Consider the following 16495-nt stretch of genomic DNA (forward strand, 5'->3'; position numbering starts at 1 on the left):
GATTCGTTGGTGGAACTACATAGGAAAATAAGCCTCCTGAGAAGTCCCCCAGCTAAAACGGAGGGATGGGAGGAAAGCAGTCACTAAACAGAGTGCTAGGGAGAGAGGAGTATAGAATAGCAAAGGCCTAAATCTGACTTGAACAGTCTTAACTTTGTCAATTGATCCCTGCGATGCAGGCTGGACCTATCTGATTTTCAAAATTTTCTTTGTTTTAGGTTTATATTGTTTTTGTTTATTCAAATTAGAGTGTATCTCCGAGGTATTATGTAAATGGAAGTCACTCTCCTGAAGCTGTGCTATGTGCTTTCCGTCTTTCAGCATATGAAATACAGGATTGATGAGGGAGGAGAATAAGGGGTTTGTGGGTAGAGGGTTCAGTCGTGGTAGTGGGGTAAAAGGGAGACAGTGTCAAGGAGTCTGTGTAGAAAAAGATTGTTCAGAAAATGATTGTGATAACAAAATGTACAATTCTACTTAATGTGATTGAAATATGGAAAGATATGATATATGTATTAAATCCCAAATAATAATAATAAAGAAAGAAATCCTGGAAAACTCAATGGGGTATTACAATTCTGTCACATGAGGTCGCTATGAGTCAAAAATCAGCTAATTGGCAACTAAGAACACCCGGAAAATCTAGTTATCCTTTGTGAAACGTTTAAGGACATTATTTTTGTTTTCAGAAAACAAAATTTTCAGGCACCTTCTCTATACTTTCAACTTCATTCTTTGATGGTGAAGCAATATATTAAAAAATGATTAAGTGTTAAGTACTAGGGACTCAGAGATGAATGTTACTGCCCTCAAAGGTTTCATTGTAAATAGATGGGGGGGAGGGTGAATTAAATAAAATTAAGGATGTATAATACAAATGGTAGAGGCATATATGATTGGTAAGAGATATCCAAGCTCCGTATCTGAGATAGCTAGGCAGAAGGTATATGATTTGTGAGATTCTAACCAGTTGAAATATAAATATGAATTCTGTTTAGGGATTATAATTTTAAAAGAACAAAAGAAGAAAATTTCTGGCTTGGCAAAATATTGCCATTCCTGAAATGGAAGCTTAAGGAGGAGATTCGAGAAAGGTTTTAAGGTCATTCATTCTTGTTTTTTTAAAACATTTTATTGGGGCTCATACAACTCTTATCACAATCCATACATATACATACATCAATTGTATAAAGCACATTCTTTGCCTAATCATTTTGAAAGCATTTGCTCTCCACTTAAGCCCTTTGCATCAGGTCCTCTTTTTTTTCCCGCTACCTCCCCGCTCCCCTCACCCTCATGAGCCCTTGATAATTTATAGATTACTATTTTGTCATATCTTTCCCTATCCGCTCATTCTTGATTAAGTTGAATGGGAGGTAATTATTATGTCTAGCAGGCAATTAGATACCCCATTGTATTTTCAAGAAAATTAATGGATTAACTACATATATTTTGGACTCATTCAAACATGTATATTAATAGTAATGAAAATACTTCAGTAAAGTATAGTGAGACATGGGCTGAGTATAAATCTCTAGTGAAGATAAATGCTAACAGGAACACTGAAGAGCCCAGACCTATATGGGAAAAGGAATAGCAGTGAATTAAATAAGAAAAATGGGGGCTATGCAAGACAAGGCAAAGGTTTTCAAGAGGGAGTGACTGGTAGTAAGAGAGGCTCACAAGAAGACAAATATGGTAAGAAATATGAAGTGACAGCTGCATTTAAGACCCACGAGGTCTTCCATGACTTCCACTCAGACAAATTCCAGATAGTCTGATAAAGATTTCCAGGGACCTACTCATGCCACTTACAGATTACCCACTGTGTTGTTATTTCTAAGCAATCTATTGCTTCCAGTTGCAATAACTTGCTTCGTTTTTGAGGTGCATAAGGATCAGTAGAGGATTTTTGTTCAGATAATTCAGTTCTCCCTATAGGCATAGGGTAGATTAAACTTCATCATCTCGAAGTTTGGCACAAACATGTCACCTGTTTCGTTGGATGCTTAACAAGTAAGTGGACATATTACTTTCCATGTCCTTAGTCCCTGCTCTGATGATCATGAAAACAATGGTCAAAATGGAGCGCTTGTCAGCCTTGGTCTCAGGAAGACCACTATGAGCTTCCATGTTAACTTACCTACTAACCACTGCTACCATACTCACCACCTACTAACCCGAGTGAGCGTGTAAATGTAACATGCGTGAAGAAACTTAAAAACTGTTGATATTTGTGGACTGTTTGTTGCTGTAGCATAAACTAGTCTATCTGAACTAACACAAAACAACTGGTGATTATCAAGAGAATTAAGAGAGAAGATAAAATGTCAAGTGGCAATTTCCCAAATGAAAACTTCAAAACATACAACTGAAGGGTGTGTCAAGTTGCTCTTTAATGTATGTAAAGCGTTGGCTGATTATAACCCCAATTGCAATCTGGAGCAGTGCTGTGTGTGTGTGTGTGTGTGTGTGTGTGTGTGTGTGTGCGCGCGCAGGCAGCTCCACAAGACTGCACCCTCACATTTTCTCTTTGCCCACTCTCCTTTCTTATCTGACTTATTGTTCCGATCTTGGGGCCTGGATGATTGCTTTCTGATTCATATCAGCAAAGCATGTCTGTCTATTTCATTTGCTAGGAGGAGCTACAGCTTTTCCTCAGCAAAGGGCATTCATGAATTCCCTTGGGCTGTTAAACTCGTGAGAATGCTGATAATCAGTATAATAAACATCCTGCCCCCTCAAAGCAAAACAAAATGATAACTTTTCCTAAGAAAGCATCAAATAGTGGTCCGACATTCTTGTTGAACATGACAAGCCAGCGGCAGTGCATTTGCTATGTTTGGGTCACACCCATGGCTGAGACCCCCATTGAAGAAAATGCTATGCTGACAACTCTTTTCTTGCTTCTACACTAACCGCACAGTGAACCATTCTGGTTAGTCTCCCTAAAACAGCTAAAAGTTACTGAGTAGCTAAATAGTATGTCAGATCATAACTTTTCACTTGCCTCCTTCCAACTGCATCGCAGCCTCAGAACTACTATAATTCATTAGCGAAAACTACGGTGCACCCACGTTATGTAACCTGCCTAGGGGCCCAATGATGGTCACTAATGGGGATGGGTTTGAACGGAGGCAGAATGGCTCCAGAACATTTTAGCATCAGCTGACTTATAGGCTGTGATCTGTGTACCTCATTTACATCACCTGAAAGATAAGGGTAATGTATGCCCGCTGTTTGCACCAGGGGCTGCCGACAGAATAAACACATCTGTGATGGAAGACAGACAGCCAGAATGTCCTTCGAGGCAAGGATGGTGAGACTTTGTCTCATGTCCTTTGGCCATGTTGTCCGGAGACACCAGGCATCATGCTTGGGAGAGTTGAAGAACATGGAAAGAGAGGAAGGTCCTTGGCAAGATGGGTTAGCACAGTGGCTGCAACAGGGAACCCCAACCTAACAATCGTGACAACGGCTCAGGGCCAGGCAGCGTTTCTTTCTGTCATACATGCGGTTGCTATGAGTCAGGTCCCACTTCGTGGCACGGAACAGCAACTGATATCACCATCTCACAGAAACACTATAGGATAGCATAGCACTACCCTGTTAGCTTTCTAAGGTTGTAATGTATTATGGGAGCAGAAAGCTCCATCTTTCGACCGTGGGGCAGATGATGATTTCAAACCACTGACCTTGCAGTTAGCAGCTCAACACCACCAACTATGCACCAACCTTCCTTATGGAGTCTTTTGGCTCCCTTAAAAAATAATAGCACAGTTTTTTCTGGATGGGTTTTGTAACAGTGTAGAGGATCCCTTCGCCATCTGAGAATGAGCATGCGACTCTACCACACTCCTTGCTTGTCCTGCTCACTTTACCATTCGCTTCCCTCTTTTGCAAAGGGTAAGAAGCCCTGGTGGCACAGTGGATAAAGCACTCATGTGCTAACCAATACCTCGGCAGTTTGAATCCATAGCCACTCGCTGGCACAGTGCGGCGGTCCACTTCCGTACAGACTTACAGCCTTAGGCACGTACGGAGCCATGCCACCTTGAGCTATTAACAGTAGGAAGAAATCAACACTAAGGACTGTTGGTTTTGTTTGGGTTTGGGCTTTAGTAAAGCATAAAGCACCAGACCCACATAAGATGGGAATGCAATTCGCAGGCACCATTCTAATGCAGCCAGGTCACCTTTCATTTATGCGTTGCAAGCACAAATATCATCCAACTCCCTGCCATCCGGTCTATTCTGACTCAGAGCCTTGGCTCACTGCTAGTGGTTTAGATGAGAAATTTTTAACACAGCCATGCTCCCCAGACACAATTTCTGACAAGAACACCAGCTTTCCTAGAACACAATTAGAGATCGGTTATAAAAAGAATAGGATTTTGTTGTTGCTGGGCTTTGCTGTTGAGACAACTCTCCCCTGAATTCCTTTCCCGACACCAAGGAAGGATCATTTCCCAGGGCTCCAGTGGGTCCTGTCAGCAGTCCGTAGGGGAGAATGGAGCTCCTCATTGAAGGTAGACTTGGAAACCTGATAGGAAGGCACGGACACTTTCATTGTTTGAGAAGCAGCTGTCCTCAATACCTCTAGAAGTCCCCTGGCCGTATGCCCAATGGCGCTTCCATTCAGTTTGTGCTTTGTCAAAGTGGCACTACCAAGTGTTACTTGTGACCCCAGGAAAAGATTTTCGCAGGCCTGTTCATTTCGTGGCCAGGTCAGTAAAGCACAAAAATAAGGGCTCTGGACTTGGATCTATCACAGATTTAGATCCCCCTAATGCCCTGTGTCACCTTCATAAGTGGGATTTCTTCATCGGGTTTCTTCATCTGTGAAAGAAGCCTAAGACTCCTTAGATCTGTCTGACTATTCAACAAGTAAACCTCAATCAAGTCCTTGAGCTCTAGCTCATACTAAGCCCTAACTATTCTTGAGGGACATTTTGGGTCAGTAGTGAGCTATTTCCTCAAATGCTGTTCCTTATTGCTTTTCCATATAATGTGTTTTTGAAGATTAAAGCTCAGAAACATTTTTTATTAAAATAACTTATGGAACATTTTCCTCAATTAAAAAGAATAAAAAGCTATCCAATTATGGACCAAGAAAACTGCATTGAATATTTTAAATGAGAAAATTTCTGGCTGAATAAATAAGATAGAATATTTATAAGAATAAGTGATTTATAATGCTACATTAACAAAAATTATCCTTTCTAATGAGAAGTGCTGAGGCTAAATTTCTACATTGCCCAGCAGAGAAAATCACTTTCAACCTAGAGAAATTCAAAATAACACCAGGGGTCTCCGAAGATAACTAACATGTCCAGCCAAGCTCTTTTCTCAACTCACCTTCCTTTTTTTTTTTCTTTCTTTCCAAACGCATTTATTTCCCAGAGTCCAAATCTTCCTGCCAGCAGCCTCGATGGAGATTCAGCTTAAGCCTCAAACTCAAAGTACTGTGGGTCGAAGTAGTGGATGCAGACATAACCATCTTCCCCGCCGCTGCTGTAGCTCTTGCCATCAGGGTGGAAGGCCACACTGTTGATAGGGCCAAAGTGACGCTTGATTCTTCCAAACTCCTCTTCAAAGGCCAAATGGAAGAACCTGGCTTCAAACTTGCCAATCCTGGTGGAGGTTGTGGTGACATCCATGGCTTCCTGACCACCACCGAGCACCACGTGGTCATAGTTGGGAGAAAGGGCAGCTGAGTTGACGGGACGCTCTGTCCGGAAAGTCTTCTGGTGTTGGAGGGTCGTGGAGTCAAAGAGCTTGGATGTGTTGTCCTTGGATGAGGTGACGAACATGGTCATGTCCCTGGATAGCTGGATGTCATTGATTTGTCTGGAGTGCTCCTGTGTCACATTCACTAGCACCTCTCCAGACTTGGCGCTGTACTGGTTGAGCTCTCAGCTCTCTTGGCCAGCGATGATGCACTCCCCCAGAGGGCCCCACAATGCGCTGGTGATCTTAGAGTCGCTGCAAGGGATCTTCATGTACGGCTCGTTGCTGTCGATCTGGCTCGGGTCCCAAAGGTCAAAGAAGCTCACAAAGCACTGGTAGCCCATCTGCTTGTCCGTGGAGAACGTGATGATATTGCCCCCAAAGTCAAAGCTACAGGTCCGGACAGCTGAATTGGTCTTGAGAAGGGCCAGCTGCTTTCCTGTTTCACAGTCCCAGAGGCGACAGCTATTGTCAGCGGAGCCTGTAAGGACATGCTTGGTGTCCCAGTCTGCGTCCACACACCACACGGCTCCGGTGTGGCTTGTGCAGGTGCCCAGCCTCTCGCCATTCACGGAGTACCAAACGTTGATGACAGGGTCCTTGGCCACCGTGAAGAGGAAGTCTTCCTCGCAGTTGTACTTGATCTGCGTAATGGAGCGCTCGTGGCCCTGCAACAGGATCGGCTTCATGCCGGCGGTGACTCACCTTCCTTTTTTAAAGACAAACTGTGAAGGCAGCTCCACAGTAGTTCATTCGGATTATAAATTTGTATAGAATAGCCCCATAAATACTTTGCATTTCATGAATGTAGATTTATTTATTTTCACTATTATCCTTCTTAAACAAAATTTGAACCCAATCCAGAACCATTGGGTTGGTCCCACTTCACAGGAACATGCTTTCAGGATTTTGGAAACTGTGAATGTTATGAGTAGACAGACATATCTCCCCCCCACACACATCGCAGCTGGTGGGTTTGAACTGCAAACCGCAGTTAGTTGCCCCATGCTTAACCCACAGCGTCACCAGGGCTTCTTATTGCCTCCACGCTTGTACTTAAAACACTTGACCAAATCACAGAGTGGAATATAATGAATATATCTGTTTTTCTTTGCATATTTTGAAATGATGAGAGTTATTTTTTATTGAATTATACTTATTTTAATATAACTGAAAATCTTTTTGTTCCTACAGGAAACACTTAATTTAATGGACTTTGGTTAGTTGATACTAAGGGAACATTATACAAGCTATCACATCATATCAGATTTCCTCATTTACAAAGTGAAGTTGGCCTACAATATCATCATGGTCCCTGGTAAGTTTAATATTCTATTATTATTACCCTAAGACCTTCCTTTCCTGTTCTAGAAGTGATTACATTTTGAGATGTTAATTTGACGCCTTGTACATCAGTTTTCAGGTAATGAGAGACTAGGTTATATTGGGCTGAAACACAAAGAACAACTTGTTAACTCCCTTAGCAGTCACTGAGATTCAAAGAAACCCAACTCATAGTTACAGAGTCCCTTTAATACACCAAATCATAAGGCAAGCTAAATGAAGGAATAACGAATTCATTAATTCACTAAAGCTCAATATTCCTAATGTTAGGAGGGGGTAGGAGATGGATATCAACAATTTGGGGACATCATAGGGTCATCAGCTTTTTATTTTCCTAAGTGAGAATGAGAATGCTTAAAAACAGGACAAAATTAATTAGAACTAAGTTGTCATTTTTGTAGAAAAGAAACTTCTTTTAACATTAAAAAATACATTAAACAGAATAGAAGGCATTTCTTTTTTCTTCTTCTTCAAATCATTTTATTAGGAGCTAAGACATTATACCATTCTGTAGTTCAATCACATCAAGTAGTATTGTACAATTGCTACAAAACTCAGTTTTGAAACACTTAGAAGACATTTTCTGAAATAAATTAGTGTTGTTAAAAAATAAAACAAAACCCCTCCGAACTCATTGCCATGAAGTTGATTCCAGCTCATTGTGGGCCTGCCACTGTGGTTTTCCAAGACCTTATCAAAAGACCCTCGGGGACCAACTGTGCCAACACACAGCCATTCGAAACACTTCGTTTATAACATATAATACAAACGTGTGTGTATGAATTGTTATTTCATATTTTGGTGATATACAAAATTAATTTAAGAAATATCCTCCAAAACATGACTGGACACTAAACGCCTCTCTTCGAAGAAATGTGGTATGATATACCAAAATCCAAACCCACTGCCACTGAGTCCATTCCGACTCATAATGACCCTATCCTGCCTTTGCAAGACTCTAAACCGTTCTTCATCAGTCTCCCGGGAGCTGCTGGTTGGTTTGAGCAGCGACCTTACATTACCATCCTAGGCAATGGCCTGGGCTTCTTGCCAAGAATGATTAAAAAACAGCCAAACCAACACTATCACGTTGATTATGACTCGGTCAGACTCAAGGCTGCAAATCCTGAGAGAAGTCGAGTCTCCTCTTCCTCCCATTGGTTGGCTGGTGAGTTTGCAGGGACAACCGTTTGGTCAGCAGTTCGATGCTTACTCAACCCCATCAGCATTAATAAGCAATCCTATAGAAAGCTTTGGCTGTTTAAAGAAAATCACATCACTTCCCTTTCTTCTGGTACACCCAATGATCTCCCGAAGTAATGAGAATTTCCCACCATCCTTTTCTGTAAAAGCCAACTTTATTGAGAGAAGATTTCTTCCTAGATCAGCATTTCCCACCCTAACACCTGCTCCTTGCTGCTCTGGGGAAATTATAGGCAAGAGGTGACAATCACATCCCTGGATAAAATCTGGGAGCAGTGAAAAAAAAAACCAACTTGTTTTGTTCAATGTAAATATACTAGCATGTGTGCGCGCGTGCGTGCGTGTTTTAAGTGGGTGCTCTTTTATTTCTTATTTTTTAATATGCTAGCATTTCTCAGAGGAGTCTAGCCCTAGTTTTCTAGGGCTTCTGTAACAAAATATCCCAAAGTAGCCTGGCTTTAGGAAACAAAAAATTAATTCAGTTTAGTCTAGGAAACAAAAATTTAATTCAGTTCAGAGCATCGGCAAGGGCCTGGTCGAGGGGAAATACTCTCCTGTCTGTTCCAGTTTCTGGTCTCCTGCAGCTTTGAGGTGCACTTTTCACATGGTGTCCGCCTTCCTCCTTTATGAGTCTTTCTGTTCTCCTTTTTTTGACATTACTCCGATAGGGTGGTGTCATGGTTAAAAGTGCTAGGCTCCTAACCTTAAGGTTGGTGGTTCAAACCCACCAGCTGCTCCGTAAGAGAAAGCTATGGAAATCTACGACTATAACAGTTCACAGCCTTGGAAGCCCTGGGGGAAATTCTACTTTGTTACATACGATCTGTACTCCTCCAGATCTACTTTAAAGCAATGTTCTGTTTTCAATTTCGAAGCAATATCACACTCACAGGTGCAGGAGTTAGGACGTCAACATATCTTTTGAGCGGCAGGAGTCAAGCCACAACAAATGCCTACTGATTTCTCAATAGCGAGCTTTGCTTAGAGACGCTAACCTGTTCTCTTCCTAAACTTTTATCAAAATTCAGATCTTAGCCTGTTAATAGTGGGAAATAGAGTAGATTGCTAGCGTGAAAAGAATTCCTTGCCTTTCAATAGCTTGCCAGTTAAAAACAAGTTACTTAAAGATATATGCCTGTGGAGGTTAACTGAAGGTTACTGACAATGTTTCTTCTTGATCCATTGATAAAAGGCTAGCATTTAGTGAGACACATTTAATTAATTAATATTTGGATAAATAAAAGGTTAAAACAGTTCATTTCTCTTGTTTATCTTTGGATTTTTTAAATTTATACACAAACTCAAAGTGTGGCCCTGTAGGACAGAGTAGAACTGTCCCTGTGGGTTTCCAAGACTGTAGCTCTTTACAGGAGTAGAAAACCTCATCTTTCTCCCATAGAGTGACTAGGGGTTTTGAAATGCTGACTTTGTATGAGCAAAGGCATAATCATTACCCTCCCAGGGCTCAAGTATGCACTTTTTCCTTTGGTTTAGTTCTGGCCTCACTGGAATTGGCATGCCAAGTTTAATTACTCTCCTTTAATCTAAAATAAAAACAAGCAGAGTGGATGACACAGAGCAACACGCTCCCTCCTAGCAGTTCCCAAATACTGGATAAAATAAGTCCATGGTGAAGTAAAGCATTTCAGGTAACTGTACACAGTGGTGATGACTATTTTTAAGCAACAGCATTATTTTATTTTTAAAATGTTAAAGCCATGTTGCCTATTTTGGTATTGATTGTTGCCTTTTGCAAACCAGTAGTGATTGCTCCTAAGGTCTTTTTGACCAATGTCAAACAACCACATAAGCCAGTTGGATTTTGATTCGGGGACCAAGATGGAGCGGCTCAGCTTCTTGTGCCTGTCAGATGACCTTTCTAATGGGTCAAGAAGCGAAATAAAATAAAGGGTCCTCGTCCGGGATTCTTTGAGCTGGTGACAGGAAATTGTCAACCCATGCAACAACAACCATGTACGTTCTTCTCTTCTAAGTTGCTTTCCTCTTATGGCTAGCCGCTCCTTTCTGCTTTCGCTGGGAATGGTAACAGGAGTCCATGGCTTGAGCCGTCAGCGTTAATGTTGGGGCTTTCCATGTTGAGGATTTGTAACAGTAGCCAGGATGGCAGAAAATGATAATAGTTCTAATTACTGGCATTCCTCTTAGGATAGTGAGCAGCTGTTAAAACATCTCTTTTGAAGTTAAAGTTCAGTCACACGTCGTTTTCTTTAAAGAGGGAAAGCGTCAGCACTAATTAGAAAGGAAAATTACAAATTCAAATGTCAGGAAGGGGCACCATGAACGTTCTTTATTAACTTTGCTCTCCCTACCTTGAGCCATCTGGCTCTTGAACTTTTTGAAGATTGACATCGAAAATAATGACAGGAGCCCCAGGAGGCCTCCTAGTTTCTGCTTAAAACATCTCTTTCTAATTCAACAAGGAAAACCCCACATTCAGTTGTATTTGGAGAATGTGGCCTGCTTTCTAACAGTATGGCCTCTTTCTGAAGAGTTGTCACCAAATCCTATGCCTGGGAAGACACTGTCAGCTAGTAATTGTCCTGGACACCTGATAAAATGACTACAAAGATGTCCAGGAAGTTGCAGTCCAGTTCATGCTTCCAAAATCATCCATAAGACCTTCAGCAAATCGCTTAACTTCTTGGCCTAAGCGAGTCCATTATTCCATGAAACTGAAAGAGTGAGATTTGGTCGACAGCGATTCAGGGAATCCACTAGGATGCTGTAGGAGGAGTGAGTTTGGGACTGATGTCTAGGCCAAGGTAGCATCAAAACGTCCAGGTTGGAGGGTCTGACATGTGAACTCACTGTCACGGAGTCAATGCAGACTCAGTGCCCCACAGAACTCACAGTGACCCTAGAAGCCAGGGTCGAACTGTCCCTGTGAGTTTCAAAGACTGTGCCTCGTTGGAAAATTAGAAAGCCCCATCTTGTGAAGCAAGTGGTGGTTTAAACAGCTGATCTGCAGTTAGCAGCACAAAGAGTAACCACTATGCCACCAGGGAGTCAGGGTTAAATGTGGGGACTTGTTTCCAAGCCCCCTGGAGAGTAGGCGGGACTGTTCAAAGCCACTCAGCACTGATTCAGCTTCACCACAGCTAAGAACAGGACTGCTGATGTGGAACTTGGTTAAAAAAATCATGAAAGCCTGATATAGGGCAGCATTCCTTAAATCAGAAGTTACCAATCTTTTTTTGTAAGGGCTCAGATGGTAAATATTTTAGGCATTTGTGTCACTTCTATCCTAACTACTCCACTCTGCCATTACAACCATCGGTGAAGAAATGAGCATGTGGCGTGCCAGTAAACTTACACTTGAATGTTCTGATTTCACGTGAAATGAAATCTTTCTAGTTTTGATCAACCATTGGAGGCCTGGTAGGGCATTATCAAGGGTAATGTAGCCAAGAGGAATTACTGAAATCCAAATGAAGGCTGAGCATGATAGTGGGACAAGAGAAAAGTCTAAAGAAATAGAGGAAAGAGCTAGGAGGCAAAGGGTATTTATAGAGGTCTAAATAAAGGCATGTACATATGCAAATATATTTATATATGAGGTTGGGGGAAATAGATCTATGTGCATATATTTATAGGTTTAGTATTAAGGTAGCAGAAGGACATTGGGCCTCCACTCAAGTACTTCCTCAATGTAAGAATACTTTTTTCTATTAAATTGACATTCTATGATGCTCATCTTCCCCACACAACTGCTGAAGACAAATGGGTGCATAAGCAAATGTGGTGAAGAAAGCTGATGGTGCCCCGCTACCAAAAGATATAGCGTCTAGAGTCTTAAAGGCTTGAAGGTAAACAAGCGATCATCTAGCTCAGAAGCAACAAAGCCCACAGAGAAGAAGCACACCAGCCTGTGTGATCACGAGGTGCCAAAGGGATCAGTTATCAGGCATCATCAGAACAAAAAATCTTATCACAGTGAATAAGCAGGGGAGTGAGGAGTGGAGACCCAAAGCCCATTTGTAGGCCACTGGACATCCCCTTACAGAAGGGTCACGGGGAGGAGACGAGCCAGTTAGGGTGTGATGTAACAACGATGAAACTTACAACTTTCCTCTAGTTCCTAAATGTTTCCTCCTCCCCCACTATCATAATCCCAATTCTACCTTACAAATCTGGCTAGATCAGAGGATGTACACTGGTACAGATAGGAACTGGAAATGCAGGGAATCCAGGTCGGATGATCCCTTCTGGACCAGTGGCGTGAGTGGCAACACTGGGAGGGAAGAGGGAGACTGGGTTGGAAAGGGGGAACCTATTTCAAGGCTCTACATGTGACCCCCTCCCTGGGGTATGAACAACAGAAAAGTAGGTAAAGGGAGGCGTCGGACAGGGCAAGATATGACAAAATAATAATGTATAAATTATCAAGGGTTCATGAAGGAGGGGGTGCGGGGAGGGAGGGGAAAATGAGGAGTTGATGCCAGGGGCTTCGGTGGAGAGAAAATGATTTGAGAATGATGAGGGCAATGTATGTACAAATATGCTGTACACAATTGATGCATGTGTAGATTGTGATAAGAGTTGTATGAGCCCCTAATAAAACAATTAAAAAAGAAAGACCCTTCTTCACTTACGGGCCATTCAAAGACAGATGAGAGGAGAGCTTTGCTGACCACTGCCTGGTGTGAAAACGACAAGATTTTGGGTGGCATTGGTAGCGGAAACCTCACTCTAAGATGGAAGGACAGAGACCTGTGGTAGTTCTTTGTTGTTGATTGTTTTTTCATGATTATGGTTTTAATAGAGCCGAACAGGTACACGTGAAGGGGCCCATAGGTCTTGATTGGTACCCTGTCTGGCACGTCCATGTCCCAGCAGATGCATTACTTTTCCAAGCACAAATGTATTTCACCAATTGGGAAGCCAATTGCGCTTCTGTAATCAGCAGAAACGTGAGAACGACGCTGCCCTGACTCCTGTGGTTTTTAAGGTTAAAGCTAGTACACCTCTTGAAGCTCCTGCTTCTTTGACTAAGTAGACAGGCAATCCAGGGAACCTCTACGTGTGGTCTCTGCAGCCATTGATAAGCCGTTTGCAATCCTCTAGTTAAAACACAGGTCTCTTGGCTCTCCCCCTGTAGATATGTTTCAGTTTGCTGTCCAGAAATCTGTATTTTAAGCAACACCTTCACTCCCAGATGGCTCATATAAACCTGGTAGATTTAGGAAAATAATTGTTGAATCAAAGTCTAGAACATATCAAAAGTTCACAGTGCAGTTAGGGTCCAATCTTCTTTAGGACCAACTACATGGCTACTCTTTTTTTCTTTATATTTATATGTATTAATAAATGTATATATTTAAATGTAAATATAAATTATATCTTTAAAAAATTCTGTACTTATAGAAATATTTTTATTGTAGGAAAATATAAACATTTATTTTATTTATATAAAATGTAAATATATTTATTGTAAAGGAAATAGAGAATTAAAAGGTAGTGATATCCTAAAGAAGATTGGACCAAAATTGCACTATGATCTTTCAACTTGTTCTAGATGTTGATTCCACTATTATTGTCCTAAATCAATTGGGTATAAAGAGACATCTCAAGGCCAGCAGTTCAAAATCACCAGGCGCTCCATGGAAGAAAGACAGGTTTCCTACTCCTGCAAAGAGTTACAGTCTCAGTAACTCACAGGGACAATTCTACCCTGTTCTATAGGGCCACTATACGTCAGTTTCGACTTGATGGCAGTCAGTTTTGGTTTGGCTACCCTTTTTATCTTTATAAATACAATATTCGACTTATGACTAGATACATCATCAGGCTGAACTGCCTACCAGTCCTGGGATTCAATGGTGAGGCAGAGTTGATGCAATGAAACAAAGCTTCTAGAGCTAATCAGAAGTGATACTCAGTTCAAAGAAACACATTAAAAATGAATATTACCCTATGCCAGCAAGGATGGGAAAAAGCAGGTGACGAGCAATTGTCCAATGACCAAGTGGAAAGACCACAGGCAGTCACAAGGAAGGACCACTTTTGTTGGTGCTTTCCACACACAGTGACAACTTTGAACCCCAGAGGAAAGTGATGACTCGGGGTAAGTAAAACTGCCATCACCAGGGATGGATGGGGAGGCTCTGTGTGAGCAAAGGGTCTGGGCGGGCCACATGTATAGAGCAGCTTTGCACTAAACAGAAGCGACAGCTTCCAGCCAAAGGGCAGCCTTTCTTGGAATAAACTGCTTGGCACCACTAGCGATCCCCATCAGCAGCACCATCTTTGAATACAAAAGACAAAGCTGGCTGAATCAATTCTGCTATGGGTCAAACAATTTAAGAGGCTATTACCCCTCCATCACCTTTTCTATTCCCAAACTTACATTCCCTCAAGCCTAATTTCTGCTATTTGGCTTCATGTCCCTTGCTGCCCCCTCCTGTCACAGGTTCTTTGGCCAGCTTTCATCTCAGGTTCATTCTTCACACCATTGTCATTCTGCAGCTCTGAGGGCTGCAGACCTCTGACCATATTAAAGGCCTTCCCTGACCCCTGTATTCTCTATAGAGAACACACACACACACACACACGCACACACACACACACACACACATTTTTCTTTTCAGAGAGACGCGTTGACTTTCAGCATGCCTGTCAGTTTGTCATACTGTGGTGGCTGTGTGTTGCTGTGATGCTAGAAGGCTCTGTCATCGATATTTCAAGCGCCAGCCAGGGCACCCAAAGGGAACCGGTTCCAGCAGAGTCAAAGAATGGATTGCTCAGGTCTAAAGGGACTCCAATAGTGACTGAGGAGGCGCTGTAGTGGAGTCAAACTCCAATAGTGACTGAGGAGGCGCTGTAGTGGAGTCAAACTCCAGTAGTGACTGAGGAGGCGCTGTAGTGGAGTCAAACTCCAATAGTGACTGAGGAGGCGCGGTAGTGGAGTCAAACTCCAATAGTGACTGAGGAGGCGCGGTAGTGGAGTCAAACTCCAATTGTGACTGAGGAGGCGCTGTAGTGGAGTCAAACTCCAATTGTGACTGAGGAGGCGCTGTAGTGGAGTCAAACTCCAATAGTGACTGAGGAGGCGCTGTAGTGGAGTCAAACTCCAATTGTGACTGAGGAGGCGCTGTAGTGGAGTCAAACTTGATGTGAGATTATGGAAATGGAGTCTTTGGGATCATCATTTGCTAATAAGAGAAGCAAGCAGCTGCAAAAAAAAAATCCCTGCTAATGGTTGGAACTTGGAATGTGCCGAGAATGAATCCAGGAAAAGTGGAAGCCATCGAAAATGAAATGGAATGTGTAAAGACCCAAGTCCTAGGCATTGGTAAGTCGAGATGGACTGTTATTGACCATTCTGAGTAAAAAATCATACAATTTTCTCTGCTGAGGATGACACAATCTAGAATGATGGCTTGCCATTCATTGTCACAAAGGAAATGGCCAAGTCCATTGTGAAGGGCAATGTTCTCTGTGATAGGTATTATCTCCCTGCCTTCAGAGAAGTCCAATCAATACATCTATTATTAAAAATGCACACACCAACTACAAATGCTAGTGAGGAAGAAATTGAAGAACTCTGCCAACGACTCAGTAGGAAGCTGATCACATGTGCAATCAAGATGCATGGATAATTACTGGCAATTAGAATGCAAAAGTTGGGAACAAAGAGGAAGGAACAGTAGTTGGAAAATATGGTCTTAGTGATAAAAATGAAGTTGCAGATAGCAATGATAGAATGCTATCAAACAATGACTTGTCCATAGCAAACACCCTTTTCAACACTATGAAAGGCGACTATGCACATGGGCATCTCCAAATGGAAAACACGGAAATCAAATCGGCTATATCTGTGGGAAGACCCAATGGAGAAGCTCATTAATAGCATTGAAAACCAGGAAAAGGGCTAACTATGAAGCAAACAATCGATTGCCGTGGTAGTTACATAATCTATTGTCAATTTGAGACTTAAGAGAGGAGGGATTTAGCCTGTCAATGAGGTTTAAGCTTGATGACCTCATTTGGAGGCGCTAAGGAGATAAATAGCTCACTGAAGGTGGGACACACACTCCCTGGGAGACATGCTTGCTGACAAGACACATGGTGCTACACTAGAGCCCTGGAGCTGAAAGAGCCACGTGGAGACCCCGCCAGCGCTGAGATGCCTCTACCGCCACTGGATCCATAGGCTTTCCAACCACGGGCCTGTGATCTTCCTGCATTTAGTGTCATT

General features: G+C 42.2%; 2 protein-coding genes across 3 annotated transcripts in view; both read right to left on the bottom strand.

Moving 5' to 3' along the window:
• Positions 1-16495, bottom strand: part of PRKG1 (protein kinase cGMP-dependent 1) — a 1325949-nt gene that overhangs the window by 319758 nt on the left and 989696 nt on the right. The window lies entirely within an intron of this gene.
• On the bottom strand, positions 5364-6425 carry LOC142428802 (eukaryotic translation initiation factor 3 subunit I-like). The gene has a single exon (XM_075533652.1). The coding sequence runs from the start codon at positions 6417-6419 to the stop codon at positions 5916-5918; it is 504 nt and encodes a 167-aa protein (XP_075389767.1). The 5' UTR covers positions 6420-6425; the 3' UTR covers positions 5364-5915.

The sequence above is a fragment of the Tenrec ecaudatus genome, chromosome 16, assembly GCF_050624435.1.
Source record: "Tenrec ecaudatus isolate mTenEca1 chromosome 16, mTenEca1.hap1, whole genome shotgun sequence".
Lineage (NCBI taxonomy): Eukaryota > Metazoa > Chordata > Mammalia > Afrosoricida > Tenrecidae > Tenrec > Tenrec ecaudatus.

Coding starts and splice junctions, on each gene's coding strand:
- LOC142428802 (XM_075533652.1), bottom strand. CDS start 6,419: ATGAAGCCGATCCTGTTGCAGGGCCACGAGCGCTCCATTACGCAGATC.